General features: G+C 38.2%; 1 protein-coding gene and 1 pseudogene across 2 annotated transcripts; one reads left to right on the forward strand and one right to left on the reverse strand.

Annotated features, from left to right (window-relative positions):
* Positions 1-4,771: 4,771 nt before the first annotated feature.
* LOC101699972 (zinc finger MYM-type protein 2 pseudogene) lies at positions 4,772-5,813 on the reverse strand (annotated as a pseudogene).
* Positions 5,814-7,627: 1,814 nt separating this feature from the next.
* On the forward strand, positions 7,628-12,065 carry Med7 (mediator complex subunit 7). 2 transcript variants are annotated; one of them, XM_004836496.3, is made up of 2 exons: positions 7,628-7,743; positions 10,265-12,065. In XM_004836496.3, the coding sequence occupies exon 2, from the start codon at positions 10,282-10,284 to the stop codon at positions 10,981-10,983; it is 702 nt and encodes a 233-aa protein (XP_004836553.1). In that variant the 5' UTR covers positions 7,628-7,743; positions 10,265-10,281; the 3' UTR covers positions 10,984-12,065. The 2 variants fall into 2 exon arrangements, with proteins under 2 accessions (XP_004836553.1, XP_004836554.1); XM_004836497.3 differs by having other exon boundaries at positions 7,713-7,764.
* The last annotated feature ends 6,818 nt before the right edge of the window (positions 12,066-18,883 follow it).

The following is an 18,883-nucleotide window of genomic DNA, read 5'->3' on the forward strand; positions in this document are numbered from 1 at the left end:
ACGGGTATGACAATGGCATGGCTATTTTTTCCTTTGATAAAATTCTTCATAATAATGCACATATAGACTTTAACAACTATATGAAATAATTCAATAAGACTTACCTACCTTTTCATAAGATTCTAAGTCCATTTTAAGTTCTTTAGCCTGCAGGAAATAACTCACAATATCCCTCAACTCTACATGTAGACTTGAGTTATGAGTTGTAGAGTTGTGTTCTGAATGAAAATCGAATCCCACAAATGACAGGTTTACTGCTGCCCCCTGCTGGTAAGAAAAAAGGTAGCATGCAAAGCAAACCACCCTTTCTACCTGTGCTGCACCCACCCAGGTCTGAGTTGTTAAAATTGTTCTTAGTGATAAAGTCATTCATATAGATTAAGCAACATCAACATGGTGATTCATAATTGAAACTATACTGCAGGCTGCAGGGGAAATGTATTAGTGACGATTCTCACCAAAATCACATCATTTAAATTATCTAAGTATGATGATAAAATCACGGATGGAAAGAAACATGTGCTACAGAGGACAATTTTAATTTTCTACCTTTCAGTTCCTCTACCTGGACTGATCAACGAGCTGAAGATAGAATGAGCTCATGGATTATCACTTGTAACAGCATCTATACTGAGATTCCATCTTACTCCAGAAATAATGCCCATTTTCAAGAAATAAAATAATAACAAATGCTCCTAAGGCTGTGGTGTTGGTGGGAATGTAAACTAGTACAACTGCAGTGGAAATCAGTGTGAAAATTCCTCAAAAATAGTACAACTAGAGATTCCATTTGACCCAGCTATTGCCCTTCTAGGCATCTTCCTGAAAGTGTTTAAGACATCATATCACAGTGATGTATGCATATCCATGCTTATAGGAGCATAATTCACACTAGCTAAATCTTGGAAGTGGCTATATGTCCATCAATAGATGAATGGATAAAGAAAAAGTGGCATTTATACACAAGAGAGTACTTACTCTGCCACAAAGAAGGATAAACTTGAGTTACTTGAAGAAAAATGGATGCACCTTGAGATCACAATGTTAAGTGAAATAAATCAGACACACAAGCTTAAATATCACATGGTGTCTCTTATGAGAAACCTAAGTATAAATTAAGAACAAAATAAAAAAGACAGATACTAGAAATAGCAAAGATAGAATTTGTGCATATGGGAAGGGGACCAAGACATGGGAGAGGGAGAGGAGGGGAATGAAGAGGGGAATGGGATTAAAGAACAGAAATTGGGATACAGTGTGTACATGTGCCAACTCCACACAAGGAAGGTGATTATTATGTACTATAAACATGTACCCAAAAAAAGAAAACAGAAAGAAAAAGAAAAAAGGAAAGAGGTCAAAGAGATGGAGGAAGGGGGAGGGCAGGAAAGGGGGTAAAAAATGAATTAAGATATGTTATGTACATTTACCAACTTCCCTGATGAATGTAATTATCATGTACTGTAAACATATACTAGTAAAAAAAAAGAAATGAATATAGAATTCTTGCTTATCCCAGATGTTGCTTTCTGCGGTTCCAATTGTGGTTAATTGTGGTGTGAAAATATTACATGGAAAATTTCAAAAACGAACAATTTATAAGTTTTCAATTGTGTACCATTCTGAGTAGCATGTTAGAATCTGAGTGCTGTCCTATTCTGACCTGACTGGAATGTGAATCATGCCTTTGTTCCCTTAGTAGCCATCTCAGTTATCAGATCCACTGTCACAGTATTGCAGTGCTTGTATTCAAGAAATTCTTGTTTTATTTAATAATGGCCCCAAAATGCAAGAGGAGTGATGCTGCCAGTTTGAATATGCCAAAGCAAAGCTGTAAAGTGAAAAGCAAGATACTTTGAGAAGCCACATTTACATAACTTTCATTACAGCATGTTGTTATAATTATTCTGTTGTTATTAATCTCCTACTGTACTAATTTATATATTAAACTTTATCGTCCAAACACTAGATTTTGTAGGGTTTTATGTAGGCCATGGTGAAGACAGTTTTTTTTTTTTAAATGTACCAGAAAACCCTGAAGAATTCTGAATAAAGGACTGACTGGTCTTACATTTTAAGACAGCGTGGTAAACAGATTAAGGGTAGACAAAGTGGAAGCAAGAAAACCAGTTGGGAAGCTGCTTCCAAAGTCCAAGTGAGAGAGAATGATGATATCTCTGGGATTGTAGCCGTGGAAATGTTGAAAATTAATCATATTTGAGACTACTTATTTTTAACTTAATATTTTTATTTTAATTTTTAAAATATTTGGACCAATATGAGTAGGTATATATTCTTTATGCTTATAGTTCTTATACAACAATAAAAGTTATGACATTTACAAATTAAATTAAAACAAAAATATAAAATCAATAAAATGCAAATTATTCACCTTTATTTAATACAATAATGCTATTTTGGTCAAATAGAAATGTTTTGCTCAAGCCAGGGGCCATGGTGTATACGCCTTTAATCTCAAAACTTTGGAAGGCTGAACCATGAGGAGTGCAAGTTGGAGCCTAACCTGAGCAATTTACTGACTTATAGTGACCCTGCCTCTAAAAACCAAATAAATAAACAAAGCACAGAAAGAGAAGGGCTAGTAATGTGGCTCAGTGCAAAAACCCTGGGTTCAATCTCCAGTACTACCACCATCACCATACCCCCACTCCTGAGTTTTGCTCAAAGGAGTAAATCACAAATATTTGGTTTAAAAGGAAAAAGCTATAGTTTTAGATCCCTATTTTGTTCTTGAAATTATTTGAATGTCTTTAAGAATGCTGAGAATATGTTCACATAAATATCTTATTATTTAACTGGTATTAATAAAGGCAAGTCTTTCCTACCTCTGCTTTCTTTTTTGTTGTTGTTTTTGAGACAAAGTCTCACTGTGCAGTTTACATTTGCCTTAAATTCACTGTGTAGCCTAGGCTGCTCTTGAACTTGCAGTGATCCTCCTGCCTCAGCCTCCTGAGTGTTGGGATTACAGGAGTGTGCCAACACACCCGGCACATGTTTCATAGTAACCAGAATATTAATCAAACCTGTTAAACAGCAGTTCTCAATTGCCAATTGTAAAAAGGTGAGAACTGAGAAATTAAGAATATTAAAAATTGCCTTTACTAAATTTTGCAATGACTATTGAATCCAATTAGTTTTAAATTTGGAACAGAAACACTCTTTACTATTTATCTGCTATTATACTTATTGCTAATGAACTGTTTTATGTTCATTACAGCTCAGGACTGAATGACACTGACTCATGGTACAGATCTTTTCTTTTGTTTTAAATTTTATTCTTCAGAAGATATCTGTTGAGTACCTACTAGGTGCAAGTTTTTTGTTTGTCGTTTTGTTTTGTTTTGTTTTTTGTACTGGGGATCAAACTCGGGACCTTGCACTTGGAAGGCAGGTGACAGAACCACTGAGCTAAATCCCCAGCCCCTAGATCTTTTCTAAGTAATGATAGAAACCAAACTGGGCACGTTATGTATACAACAGCAGGACACCACCATTTCTTTCATCTTCATATAAGTTGTGTCCTGCAGCGTTTTATTTTTTTTCAAATTGGATTTTAATTTTGAAAACAACACTATTGTTGAGGTGCATCTCACTTTCTTCATGTTTACTAAGAATATGTGATAAATGCTGCCAATCTCTGCATCCAATCTCATTTTTCAGTTGATTTTTTCCTTCCCCAAAGAGTTTGCAATACAGGCAAAACACAGAATCTTTAGAAGTAGAATAAAGTAACCAGGATCTAGTGGTTTTTTCACCATGTGGAAGAATTCGTGTATAGTAAGTTTCTGAAAACTTCCTGCCTGTGTTGTCTTTTGGAAAGTCAAAATCTCTTACTTGAGGTGGATCACTCTCAACAAGTGTGTCCCATTGCTTAATATTCAAAATTCGAGGCCACGTACCTGGATCCGCAGAAAGCCCAACTGATAGAAAGGAGTCTTCTGATTTTTTTGTCTTCCAGTTGCTTCTGAAATTCATCAGCTATGGGTAACACAGAATAACGCAAATTCATATTTTGTTTGTTCAGGGACATATCCGGGCTACATTCTGTTGCAACTTTTTCTAAAGTCTTCTCTTTTTTTTCTGGTACTCGCTCTATTTTTTCTAAAAGTATATTTAATAATCCATATAGTTTACTTTCATTTTCTTCTCCTATACCACTCCTTTTCCTTTTTTCTGATGCTGATAATGTTTGTGATTTTATTTCCATCATCTGTTTATATTCATTAATACAATTTTGGCAGCAAAATCTCTTCTGCTGACCTCCAATCAGGATACCCTTTCCCATATTTTTATCAGGCATGTACTCTCCACACTGTTCACAGCAGTTCATTTTTAAACCATTGGCCAACCTGTACTTATTAAAGCAATGGTTACTGCACAGCTTGTGAGTTACATTATTAACACTGACTTCATGGTGAACCTCTGTCAGTTTATTACAGATTATACATCGTGATGTATTAAAAACTCCTTTTCTAAGATGATGACTGTCTTCACAGAGAGACAAAGATGTACTAGCAAATTCTTAGAAGGATCTGCTTGATTCCACTGGAGGAACAACAGTAGCCTTCTTTGTAGGTGCATCTTTTTTACATATTATATTTTGTGTTTTTCGAATACATTTGAGAGAAGGAAGAAAGGCAGGTGGTAGAACAAAAGATACGAGCTGATACTTTTTGGTGGTAAGCTGTTTGTCCCTTCTGTGAAGGATTTTTGGAGTTTGCACAAGTGATTTTAGCTGGTTGCTGTCAGGCAGAAGGCTGGAAAATCTGTTTAGGAAATGAAGCCACTGGTGATAGAGAATCCACCCCTGGCTGTTTCTGATTACGGGGAAATGATGCTGACTAGGGGATCCAAGAATCAGGATTATGCTGAGTTGTAAATCCTCCATTCTGAAATACATCTCCTGCCACATTCATTCTACCAGGATTAAAAGGTCTTACTCCAGTCTTGGTCTGTGAAGTTAAAGACGGCGCACATGTTTGTATATTAGCACCAAAATTACTTGAGTGCAGTCTGTTAGCACATCTCCCAAGCTGACATTCCACAGTGTTGTTATAAAGTGTGATTAAGTTCATATCTCGCCCAGCATTCAGAGTTTACACCTGTTTCTAATACTATAACATTAGTAATATGCATTTCAGAGTCTGGCTCTGCAATGATAACACTATTACCCATTCCTGCATTTACCTTACTTCTTGAACGACTGGATGTGGAGAAATCCGAATCTTTGGTACTGTTTTTAGTTCCAGGAAGTCCCCACTGTATTACTGGAAGAATTTTTTTTCTCCCCTCCATTTGTTTCTATGTCCTATTCATCATCAATAACAACTGTCTCAAACAAATTTCCTTTCTGAGAAGCCAAATCTCTTGAGAAAGGCAGAATTACAGAACAATTTCCTTGTGGCTTTTCATGTTTTGATGATGTAAATATAAAGTTTCTTTGACCAGCTATTGCTGGAACAGAAATTGAAGGAGGTTGTAGAGATTCAATAACTACAACATCATCATCATCTTCCACTGATAAGTTTCTAGATCTATTGACTAAAGGATCTGTGGGATCACCACATGAATTTCCTATGTCCATGAGACTAGCTGTCATGGCTGTACTCCTTAATACAGCATGAGCATGGTCAGTCAAGTCTAATCTTCCCATTGATGGATCGTCCATGCCAAACAACAATAGAGATGTTTTCCTTCTTAATTTCTGCCAAAGTTTCAGCAGAATAACATTAAGGGGAATCCTGGTTCCAGCTAGCTCAGCAGCGCCCGCACTCCTGCAACCCTCGGGCCATACGCCGGGGAGGATGGGACATGTGCGCCGCACCCAGCAGCCCCGAAGCCCCAACGCACAGTGCAGTGGCCCCAGAGTCCGGGCCGCGGCTTGCTCAAGACTACTTATTTTTAAATAGAACTGATACAAAAGGCTGGTACCGTGGTTTCAGTGGAGTACCAGAAGAAAAAAGAGAAAAAGATGACTCCTTATTTTCTGCTTTTGCCAATGGGCAAGTGCGATTGGATAAAGATGTCTAATGTGCACACAGGCATCTGAGGCACAGAGGAGAGCGTCCCAGGGCCTGCATGATATTATCCGGATGTTAGCACCTGCATGATACCTAAGAAGTCTCTTGAGAACTCGGTGCTGGGGCAATCCAAACCATCACATGTGCCAAATGCTGTTGATGAAGAGAGTAAAATGAGGACTGAACACGACCACGGGAAGTCACTGTTGAGGACATACTGGTGTCAGCGGTGGGAAGAAAAGTCTGACAGGTACACGCTTAAAAGTGGATGGATTTCTTCAACAAAAAAACTAATGTTGGGTCTGGGGATTTAGCTCAGTGGTTCCGCCGCCTGCTTCGCAAGCGCAAGAACCCGAGTTCGATCCCCGGCACCAAAACAAACAAACAAACAAAAAACTAATGTGTGTGGGAAAACTGAAACGGGAGGAGGAACCTATAGAAGAACAGGTAACTGCAAAACATCAGCCAGTCAAAAAGGGAGGGCCTTCTGTGGAACCAGAGACATTTGGGATTCAACCACTGACCTGGTAATAGATGACATGAAAGGTTTATTACTTTGTTCTGAAACGAGACAAGAGTATGGTTGTATTTTTTTTTTAAGTCCTTACTTTTTAGAAATGCATGCCATAATAGAGATGAAAGAAAATGGTTCCACGGGCAGGTAATTATTGGAGCTGGTTGAAGAGTATACTGCACTCTCGTTTATGTTTGGAAGTCTCTACTAGTTTTAAAAAAATGAAATCAAAGAATCCTATTTTTAAAGAGATAAAGTCGAGAACTTTTATCAGATAACAATCTTATTTTTTGTGTGTAACATACTTTTTAAAGACTCCCAAGATGGAAATTTGTGACAGTTTTTGTGAAAATAATGTCCAAAAACAAGCCATTTACGTCTGATTTTTCCTATTTGGTAATTTGTGACTGAGAAATATAATAAAAAATCTCTGAATTCCTAAATGAAAAGTGAGCAGATGGTGAAGAAATGAATATTCAGAATATTATTAATCTCAAATCATATTCACAGTTTTTCCAGACTGAAAAATATACAACAAATAGCATATTGAGTCCTCTCTCATGTTTGAAAGATTCTTTTTTTTATATCTATATATTTTTCTTTTTCTTTTTTGGGTACCAGGGATCGAACTTGGGACCTTCTGCTTGCGAGGCAGGTGGTTGGAACCACTGAGCTAAATCCCTGGTCCCTAAAGATTCTTTTTTAAAATTAATTTTATTGGTACATTTTTGGTATACAATAGTTACATTCATCACTGGAAATCTGCATCTTTATATTAAAGATTCTTTTTGATGGTGACACTAACGCTGACAGAATTTTTAAAAATATCTGCTTATCCATCTTTTGTGATTTTTTTTTAACATTAGGCAAAAGGATGCCTTGCTCAATTTTAACAGTTAAAGTTACAAAGGAGGAACAAAGGAACAGAACTAGCAATTACTACTTTTACTGACAGAAAATACAAAGAAACACACCTCAGACCTGACAGTCTTCTACCACGACAAAAGGCGAGTGAGTATGCGCAGGCGCAATAGCGAGCCTGCGGTCTGGGGTGGGACTAGACTCACAGTTAAAGGACAGCTCCTGCAGCCAATCAAAGGAGCGCGTCAGTGGCTTCTTCCGTAGCAGAACGGAAGTCCGATTGGGCTGCGGTGGCGAAAGCTGCTACAGTGTAAACCTAAAGCTGAGGTGAGTGGTTGGTGAGTCCTGGTGAGTTGTTCCTTCCCTGCCCGACCCCTGGTCTTCCTCTGGGCTGGCTGGGAGCCGGGAGACCCGGCGAGGTTCGGCTCCGAGGTGGCGGCTCGCCGTCCTCTCCTGCCCCGAGGAGGCCCTGGTGGGCAGCCCGGCCTCCTTCCGTAGACCCCGACTGTGTTCTGAGCTGTGTGGCCTCAGCGAGGCTTTGCCTTCTCTGGCCCTTTGCAAAATGGGAACCACCATCTATCTCTGTCCCTCTGGGAGCAGGGTCCGATCCCAGTGGACAGAGGTAATCAGACCCTGAGGGAACACCCTTATTCTTCTGCCCCCATAGAGCAGGCCCCAGAAGGTGTGAGCCTGAGAGCCAGTTACAATTCCTCCTGCTGGCTTTAATACAGCAGCACCTCGCTGGGTTTGCAAGTTCAGTCTAAAAGCGGTAGGCAAACATAGTTTCTGTAGCACGTTAAATTCTTATTGTACCGTTGAATGTTGCACGGCTTAGTGGTTTATGAAAGTTTGTGCTTTGGAGCTAAAAAGACCCGGGATTAAGAATTCTTGTTAGGTGATTTACTAGCCTTTTCATCTGATGCCAGCGCTTAACCACGTTGACACTGGGAATCCTCATCTCTAAAGTGAAGGTGTATTTCACTCACAGCATTGTGTAACTTGTGGAAAATATAAAACGATAGCACCTGTTGGGTATTGGTTTTTGGAAAATGGCAGCTTTGGTGATGGGCTTCCTATAGGGAGCCACAGAGCTTTCAACCTTAAAAAATATATAAATAAATAAAAAGGCTTGAATGAGGGAGAAACTTGGACTTTCTAAAATTTTATTTTGAAGTACCAGATCAGTGTTAATTGTCTGGCTTTCGTAATGTACTGTAATAAGAGAATATTCTTCATTTAGGAATATACACGTAAGTATTTGGGGATTAATGGATGAGAAACCAATAAAACAAATGAGGGAAAATGTTAACATTTGGAGAATCTGAGTGAAGAACAAAATACTCTTTAAAAATTCATGTAGCTTTTTGTAAATGTGAATTTGTTAAGTTTGAAGAAGTCAAATGTACTATTTGTAACAAAAATAAGCATGTTATAATCAGTTGAAACAATGTAAGTTTTTATAGACCTCTCACCTATGTATTTGTAGTTGTATAATACATAGACATTATATTTTATCCAGCTTCTTATATTGATAAAGAAATGGCTTATTTTCAACTTTTCCTACTTTTTTCAAACAATGCTGTATTTAACGTCCTTGTGTATAACTTTGTGTGTTTGTACCAGTATTTTATGGGATAAATTTCTAGAAGTGGAATTGTTGGTTCAAAAGAGGTTAGCATTTACTTCTTTGATAATGACAAATTAAAATGTGAGTTAGTTGTGTGTGTGGATTTTCCCCACATTCCTAAGGGAATTATGCAGTGATTAGGATGGTGAGTTCTGTGAGATTGTGAACGAAAGCTCTCAGGAAGTTCTTCCTGTTGTCCACATAGGTAATTTCAGACTTGCTTCTGAAATTGGGATGATCACTGTTTAAAAACAGAAAAGACAGTGACCTCTTCTGGAACCCAGAGCCTCCCTCACAGGAAATGTTCTCATGGTAGAATATTTGAAACCTAGAGAGTCTATTAGATGAACATAGTTCTAAGGCACAGCAGCATTGACATTTGGATAGAGGAGAGGCAGAGTCATCACTGGAAATTACTCCCTTGTCTCTCAGCACAATCCTAGCACACCACTTGGCCCGGTGGGAACTTGGAGTTGCCCCACACTTGCCTTCAGTATTTCACAAATTCCAAATATGTTACATGTCCTATCTGACATTGCCCTGCCTTGAAATTCTAATCAGATTAGTTTAAAGAGAACCTGGGAGAACCTTAGTTTACCTACTCTTGAAACGGAATAAGTGGAAGTTATTGTGGCTCTACAGTTCATAATAGCTGAATCTTGAAAAGAGCCCATATGTCCATCAACAGATGAACGTATAAAGGAAATGTATTTACACCATGGAGTACTATTTTGTTGTGAAGAAGGACAGATGAGTCATCTGTACAAAAATGGATGCACCTTGAGACCATAATGTTAAGTGAAATAAATCAAACACAAGTTAAAATATTAAATTGTTTCTCTTATATGAGAAACCCAGAGTAAAATAAAGAGCAAAATAAAAGATAGATAATAGGGGATACAGAGATAGATTATACTCAGTGGGGAAGATGGAGGGAGAGGAGAGGGAGGGAAGGGATAACGGATGAAAAAGAAGCATCGGGATGTGTTATGTACATATATCAGCTTCACACGAGGGAAAATATGTGGGTAATTGACAATATAATGCTCAGTTAGAAAAGAATGATAGCCTTTCCCTGTTGTAAATGCTAATTTTAGAAAATAAGGAGATCATCTTGTCCTGGACCCGAAACTCAGAAGGAGGAAGAAAATACTGTTTATAGTCACTGCATGTGATGTTTGTTTTGTAGTTGTGCTCTAAACCTTTGGTCTGTTTCCATAGGTTCTTGGTCCTCCACAATGGGTGAACCCCAGCAAGTGAGCGCACTCCCACCACCTCCAATGCAGTACATCAAGGAGTATACAGATGAAAATATTCAGGAAGGCTTAGCGCCCAAGCCTCCCCCTCCAATTAAAGACAGTTATATGATGTTTGGCAACCAGTTCCAATGTGATGATCTTATCATCCGCCCTTTGGAAAGTCAGGGAATTGAACGGCTTCATCCTATGCAGTTTGATCATAAGAAAGAACTGAGAAAACTCAATATGTCAATCCTTATTAATTTTTTGGACCTTTTAGATATCTTGATAAGGAGCCCTGGGAGTATAAAACGAGAAGAGAAGCTAGAAGATCTGAAGCTGCTTTTTGTACACGTGCATCATCTTATAAATGAATACCGACCCCACCAAGCAAGAGAGACCTTGAGAGTCATGATGGAGGTCCAGAAACGCCAACGGCTTGAAACAGCTGAGAGGTTTCAGAAACACCTAGAACGAGTAATTGAGATGATTCAGAATTGCTTGGCTTCTTTGCCTGATGATTTGCCCCATTCAGAAGCAGGGATGAAAGTAAAAACTGAACCAATGGATGCTGATGACAGCAACAATTGTACTGGACAGAATGAACAACAAAGAGAAAATTCAGGTCACAGACGGGACCAGATTATCGAGAAAGATGCTGCCTTATGTGTCCTTGTTGATGAAATGAATGAAAGACCATGAAAGTCTTTCTATTCTTTTTTCATTTTGGTAACTAGAGTTGTAAATTAGTATATTTTCCTTTTGACAGTTAAAAAAGTTACTGTATAGCTAAAAACAAGAGGATTTTTTTCTTGACTCCAGCTTTTCAATTTTGAGATGCTATAGGCAATAATTTCACTGCATAATAAAGCCAAATGACTGTAACTACATTAAGAGTAATCACCTTAAAAAGCAAAATGTTTGCTTTTGAGTGGGAGATTCCTATCTTTGAAGTTGCAATAAAACTTTGAAGATATCCTCAGCTTTCATCCATTTCAAGCTTTTATCCTTGAAAAAATAAATTTGTCATTTGTTTTAAGAATGATAAATAAAAGATATCAAGCTGTATATGTGGAATTATGAAACCTTTAGACTTATTTCATTAAAAATTTTGCTTTATTTCCAAAAAGTAATATAAAATGCTAAGAGGAGAACCCAGTAGAGTTAAAAAAAAAACAAACTTGTATTTTCTTCATGACTGTCCTGCATAAAATGATAGGGTGGCAGTCCCATAAGTTGTTCTTTTTGCCAGTCACTCTGGTAATGAATTATTTGGTCACTTTAGTTTCATGGATCCATTTTAGTAATTAAGAAGACTATGTAGTTAACTATACATTTCCTTTTAGCTCAGGTTTGCTTAGGGTGGGAAGCCTGCAGCAAGAAAAAGTTTGTTAGCAGGGACTGCTAGATGTCTACCAAAGATTCTTGCTTCCTTTTGAGATAAAGTTGAGAGATGGCTGCCCAGTCAGGGAACGCATACCTGTATGTGTCCTTGTATCTATGTGAGGTCTTAGCACTTAAGTCCTGGAAAATGAAATAATATGGGTGTAGGCATCCAGGTCTGCCTCATTAAAATTTCTTACATGATCCTCCATGTTTTTCCGCCATCTCCTGTTTAAATAGGCACATTCAGGGTACCACTGGAAGTCACTTGAAGATGGCAAAGATCAGTCATTCTGGTTCCTTGAAAGAGGACTAGGTCTACCTTTCATTAATTGCACATCTCCTTTCCCAGCGAATGTGACTTTATGTGAGCAAAAAAATAAACTTGTTTTCACTACTGAGATTTTATTTTTGCACTTTTTTTCCCCACCTACCACTTACTCCATTCCTCTTCCACCAAAGTCTTGGTGGAGAAATAGCCTTGTATCTGAGCTCTCTGCCTACCATTTTCTTAATGTAGGCCAGTGACTCAAATTGTCCTGGATCTGCCACATTAGCATCACTTGGGGACTAGTTAGAAATGTGAATTCTGACCCCATTCCAGACCTGAGCCAGAACTCTGGAGACAGCATCCAGGAAGCTGTATTTATCAAGCCTTCCATGTGATTACAATGCAAGTTTAAGATTAAGAACCACTGATAGAGGTAATGCTGTTTCTTAGATGTCTGTTTTTAATTCCACCCTTATCTGGTTTCTAGCAAAGAATTTGCTTCATGAAAGTTTCACTGGCCCTAGAACTGGTAAAGTTCAGTTTAAAGTGACTACAGGCCGATTCTGTGAGACTCATACACCATGAATCTTGGATATACGGGAGTTTTCCCAAGTAGACACCTCTTTATCAGACAGGTACTGTAGGTAGTTCACCAGTCTTTTCTGTTTGGTACAGAGCTTTGGGCTCCAGATATTCCAGTAAACCAGTCTGGGATTTGAAGCTTCAGTTGAAGTGAGAAGGCCCTAACCCAATCTTGTGAGGGAAAAAGTTGAAATTGCATAGCATTGAGCAACTCTCCAAAGATATCTCACCTTTGGTTGTTACAGCTTTGGGGAGGGTGTTGGGTAGAGGTATAAAGCCAGTTTGGGGCCACTTCTTAAATCCTGGTATGTAAAACATGGAATCATCGGACATCATTACAAATCACAACAGTTACTTGTATATGACTGTGTTGGGGGAGGAGTTGGTGAAGGCTGAGGAGTTAAAATGCCATGAGAGATCTTTAGAAGTCTGGAGGGTCTGATCTTGAGTGCATGGGATCTCAAGGATTCCCCAAAACAAATTCTTAAGGGTTCTGATGTGAACTGACATAGTGGAATGAAGAAGCATTAGTGGTCTTGTAGTTGTAACAAGTTTAAAAGCTTACATAAGACTATTAAAATACAGCTCTTCAGGGCCTGGGATTTAGCTCAGTGGTTTTGCTGCCTGCTGCGCAAGCGCAAGGACCTGAGTTCGATCCCCAGTACCAAAAACAAAACAAAATACAGCTCTTCACACACTTGTATAACCATTTTTGAAAGATAAATTCATGCAAATAAAGTATCTGGAAGAATCATCTGAGCTGCAGTTGAAGTGACCAATGCCCAGATTGCAAAAATTTTGGTTTCATTTTTCTGGACTAGGCCCCTGGCATTGGTTTTAAGAAATCGGCAGGTGGTTCTGTGCAGTGGTTAAAAAGTATTGCATAATCATTGCTTTATTATTGGTGACAAAACTGTACTTAAACTAGCTGAAGTAGAAAGATGAATTTATAGGAAGGATATGGGATTTACTATAGGATTGAAGGATAAAGTGAACATCTAGATCCTTAGGCGGAAAGGGAAGGTGTGGATGGAGTTGAGTTAGCTTCAAGATCCTCCCTATTAGCTTCACTCTTTTACAGACCAACTTTAATGATAACTGGTGGAGAAAATGCTGCTCTCAGTCCCTAAGTCTTACGTACAGATGCTTCTCAACTTAGAGTGGGTTTGTGTCTTGATAAACTCATTATAAATTGAAAGTATAGTAGGTCAACAAGGGTTTTTTTTTTTTTTTGGTACCGGAGATGGAACTTGGGTCCTTGCACCTGTGAGGCGGGGGGTGGAACCACTGAGCTAAATCCCTGGCCAACAATGCTTTTAATACACCTATCGAGCATAGCCTAGCCTAGATGAGAGGTCCTCAGAATACTTACATTAGCCTACAGTTGGGTATCAAAACGGTATTGTGTTGAGTATTGCTAATCCAGGAAAAGATTGAAATATGAAGTATAGCTTCTATCAAATGCTTATCACTTTCACACCATAATAAAGTTGAAATATCCTAAGTTGAAGCGTTTTAAATTGGGAACTCTCTGTATTTCTGTGTTTGCCACTATCTGGGAGTTGCTTCTCAAGTACAAACTTTAGGGCTGGGAATTTAGCTCAAGGTCCTGAGTTCAGTCCCCCAGTACAAAAAACAAAAACAAAACTTTAAATTGCCATCTTCGTCCTCCATAGGGGCCCTCATGGGTTCTAGCTCTTCTTTCTCACTACATTTCAATTTCTCCATATACAGTTCTACCGCCTGCCTCAGGTCCTGAGTTTGACCCCCGATACCAAAAAAAAGAAAAGAAAAAAAAATTCTCCATGTAAACCTCTTGAACTGGAAAATATGACTACCTTCATAAATGGTCTCAAACATGATTCAAAGTCAAACTGTAGTTATGTTACTCTTCTACAAGTGATGGTTCTCTTACGACTCAAAAATTAAAAGAATGAGAAAAAAATCTTTGCTCTCTGGAAAATAAAAAAAGAAAAACTAAATTAAAGGGGGGTTAATAAACTAGCTACACATGATCAAGGTGATTACATACCTGATTTCAACTGGGCCATTCAGTTGGGACCTTGGTCTTGTAAGAATTTGTCCCCTTAATGTCCATGTATGGAAGGGGTTCATCTCAGAGAAAGGAAGGGGCGCTGAGCTGACAACACTGTACGATTACCAGTTAAGCACATGTAAGCTTTGATGTAAATATCAAAACACATTGCACAAATATTGGTATGAGAGTAGTCCCCCCAATTATTCATTTATTCACTCTATTCATGTGGTGAATATTTGTTGTGGTCCTCTCTATGCTTGACGCTGGTTTACTATTGGGTGAGTGGGAAGGAGGAGAGTAAATAGAAGATAATACAAATGAGTTACTTTTTGAAGGTGATAAGTTTAGCATCCTCAGAAGAGCCTTCCTTTCCTATTGCCTACTCCATGGAGAGATAAATATTCACATTTGTTAAGGGCTTTACAAGGCAACCTCTGCTCCTGTGCAGTGTTTGAGAGAAAGGCCTGAGTTGGGCCTGGAGCCCACTGTAAACAGCAAGTGCAAGTGTCTCTAGGAAATAAGAAGTTGATATAATTTGAATGAGAACAGCTACTGTAGTTAAAATACAGTAGAGTGAGGGAGGAGGTGAAGCTAGAGAAGCAGAGGGAGAGCAGATACACAGGATTTGGAGAGCAAAAGAAGAGCCTGGGTTTTTTTACACTAAATCTGATGGGAAATCAGTTGCAAACGCATACATAATACTTCGGTGGCAAGGTTCTAATCCCTTCACATAAAGTCATTTTATCAGGGGCCAGGGATTTAGCTCAGTGGTGCCGCTGCCTGCCTTGCAAGCACAAGGTCCTGAGTTCGATCCCTGGTAGCAAAAAAAAAAAAAAAAATCTTTAAATTGACCCAATGAATTGCAATTAGTTTTATGCCCATATTACACCTGACAGAGTGGAGGTTCAGGGAGATTGTGTAGCTTACCCGAGGTCACTCAGGTAGTGACTGGCAGAACCAGGATAGAAAGTAGGCATTCTGGTTTGAAAGCCTAAGCACTCAACCTCCATCCTTCATTGCCCTCTATCCCGCCTTATTGCTAGTAAGTCGTATAAGTAAATAAGTACTGAAGCTGAGTGGAATCCAATGTTTTAACCTTTGAGATCAAGCTTATAAATACTTCATGATCCTAAACTGGAGGGGGAACATATTTGTAGATCAAAATTGAGTTCTCTTGGAATAGAATAAGATATTTATGACTTAGCTAAGATTTTTGTATCTTATGGAGATGCTACAGTTACAGTTCAAATCTTACTAAGAACTCTTCTTAGTATGTATTATCCCTGTTTATGACTAATAAACACAAGATTGAAGTTTGTGCTTTACTCAGGTCGAGATCTAGGTCAGGAATCAGCAATTTTTTTGGTAAAGATCGAAGACTGTGCAGTCTCCGTGCAAGCCACTCGACTACGAGGACTCGAAAGCAGCCATAGGTAACAGGTAGACAAATAAAGCCACTGTGTTCCAATACAACTATATATTAGAACTAGAATTTGAATTTTAATATTTTTCACAGTTCTTACTTGTGGGAGTTCAAAATCAGAGGATAGACTAGGCTTGGCCGATGGGCCATGATCTAGGTGGTTTGATTTTAAACTTTTTGTGTTGTCACAAAGATACTAATACATACCATAGAAATAAAAATGCTACCTGTCTCAAAAATGCAAGGACCTGAGTTCGATCCCCAGTACCAAAAAAAAAGAAATAAAACTGCTAGAATATTTTTCATAGGCTTGTTCTGAGGATTAAAAGAGGTAATGGCTACAAAGCATGTATCACATTTCCTGGAACAATACTTATAAATCTATTGAAAGGTATTATCCTTCCTACTATATTTTTTTAAAGTTTTCTATTTAGTTGACAAATAATAATTGTATGTATTTATAGGGTACAATATGATGTTTTGTTACAAATATACTTTTCAGTACTGAGCCCTTTTTCTTTTGCATACCACTGATACAGTATTTAGTATTAAAAAGTGGTTTGGATTGCATTGTAATGAGTCCACCAGTAAATGGCGCTCTTATCTCAAGTTTAAGAGGCTGCCTGTTTCTGAGGAGGAGACTGAAATTGTATTGTAATTCTGGGCTGTTGATATCAGAATTACATTGAATCTTTGGCTATCCTGTTAGTATCTGTTGAATCAGAGATGGTTGGGGATAGAAAATACTCAGGATTCTAGAATATGGGGCCCATTACTTATCAGCTGTGTAGCCTTGCTTTGGCATATTACCATCCCTGGAAACAGGTTCCTTGACTGTGGTGATTACAGTACTCACCTCATTGTAATACAGTACTTAGAAGGAAAGAGGAGACTTACCCTAATTTCTTCTAACACTCATTTGGCCCAGGCCACATGGTTTGTTGACCTCAGGTGTGCTTCTCTGTGCTGCGGCATGTGGTCTGGAAGCCTGAGGTGCGCTAGAGGTGTCAGTGGGGCTTAAGCCTGGGGCTCTGAGTTCCTGCTACTTGAGAGGAGTGACAGGAGAAAAAGGAGGAAGGCATAAATAACAAATAGCAGAAATGAAAAGGGAATGTTACTGTAGATATTAAAGAGTAAAAGAAGTAAAGAAAGTGTAATGGATAACTATCCCAATATATTTGACAATTTAGAGAAAAACTGGCAAATTCTTAGAAAATTGTCAATACTGATTTAAGAGTGGGATACTTAAATAGTTCTCTGAGGATTTTTTAAAAAAGTATCAGTAGACAAAATCTCACAAAGAGAACTTCAAGTTCAAATAGCTTCGCTGGCAAGTCTGCCAAACATTGCCAATAAACACAGACAGAGAATAAAACAATTCTAATCTTATACAGACACAGTAGGAAAACAGGAGACATTTATAAACAAAATATTAATGAATGGAGCCCAGTAAATTATAAAAATCAAAAGATAACATTTTGTGGCTAATCTGTGTTTATTTCATAACAAAATTAATTACTGTATTCTACCAAAATAATAGATTAAAATACTTATTTCAACAGATGTGCAGAGAGCATTTATAAAATTTAGCACCCACTGATAAAAAAGAAAAACTCTTAGAACCTTAGAACATTTTTAATATGATAAATGGAAGCTCCATAAAATCCATAGTATAGATAATACCCATTGTGAAAAACTGAGCCCTTTGTTTTGAGAGCAGGAATAAAATAAGTTTGCCTGCCATTAAACTGGGTTTGGTAGTATCTGCCTGAAATTCCAGACTTTTGAGAAGCTGAGACAGGATTGCAAATTCAAGCCCAGTTTGGCCAGTTTAGTGATACTCTGTCTAAAAAAATGTTTTAAAGGACTGGGGGATGTAGCTCAGGGAGAGGCCCTGAGTTTGAGCTCCAGTGCAGCCTGAATAAATAAATAATACATGCATACATGTGTACATACATGTATGCATGCATACAACACAACGAAACAGAACAAAAACACTAAAACAAACAAACCCAAACAACAACAAGCTTGTTATTGAATACGTACTAGATTCTCTAACCACCCAGCATGGTATGAAAAGAAAATATATACTATTGAAAAGGAAGAAACCTAACTATTTGCAGAAATGGTCAGCACAGAAAATTTAATGCAGTATACTGATAATTTATTAATAAGTATTTACTGCTAAGAAAAATCAATATTGAAAATAAATTTTATTTCCATATACTGTCAACAATCTGAAAATAAATTTAGTCATGATACTGTAATGTAACGTCTGGGGAGGGTGCTCACCATGTTGCACCAAGCCACGCCACTACTCTGCTGGAACAAGCAGCTCCCAGCAATCCTAAACCCAGTAAGGTAAGGAACTAGAGAAACAGAGTGGAATATAAAAGGAGACAGTTTATTCAAAGGTAGGAAAAAGGGGAGAGAGAGACCATGGTTTATTCTAAGGTGGGGGAAAGGAGAAGAGAGAGAGAGAAAAGCAGACAGCTACTGCGGACAAGTGGGAAGCATTCAAAAGTGAATGCTGGCAGGGGTATGGGGAGAAAGGAACCCTTCTCCATTGTTGGTGGGAGTGCAGACTGGTGCAACCACCATGGAAATCAGTATGGAGATACCTCAAAGAATGAGGACTAGAGGTCCCATTTGACCCAGCTATTCCCCTGCTGGGGATCTTCCCCAAAGAATTAAAAGAATCATACCACAGTGATATATGTGCACCCGTGTTCATAGCAGCACAATATGTGATAGTTAAAACTTGGAAACAGCCCAAATGTCCATCAACTAGAGACTGGAAAAGGAAAATGTGTTTTTTTTATAAAATGGAGTACTACTCAGCCATAAAAAATGAGAAATTAGAGGCATTTATTGCTAAATGGATGCACATTGAGGCAATACTCTT

Source organism: Heterocephalus glaber, unplaced genomic scaffold (genome assembly GCF_053883595.1).
Source record: "Heterocephalus glaber isolate CG9 unplaced genomic scaffold, H.glaber_assembly_v1.0 deba00001606, whole genome shotgun sequence".
NCBI lineage: Eukaryota > Metazoa > Chordata > Mammalia > Rodentia > Bathyergidae > Heterocephalus > Heterocephalus glaber.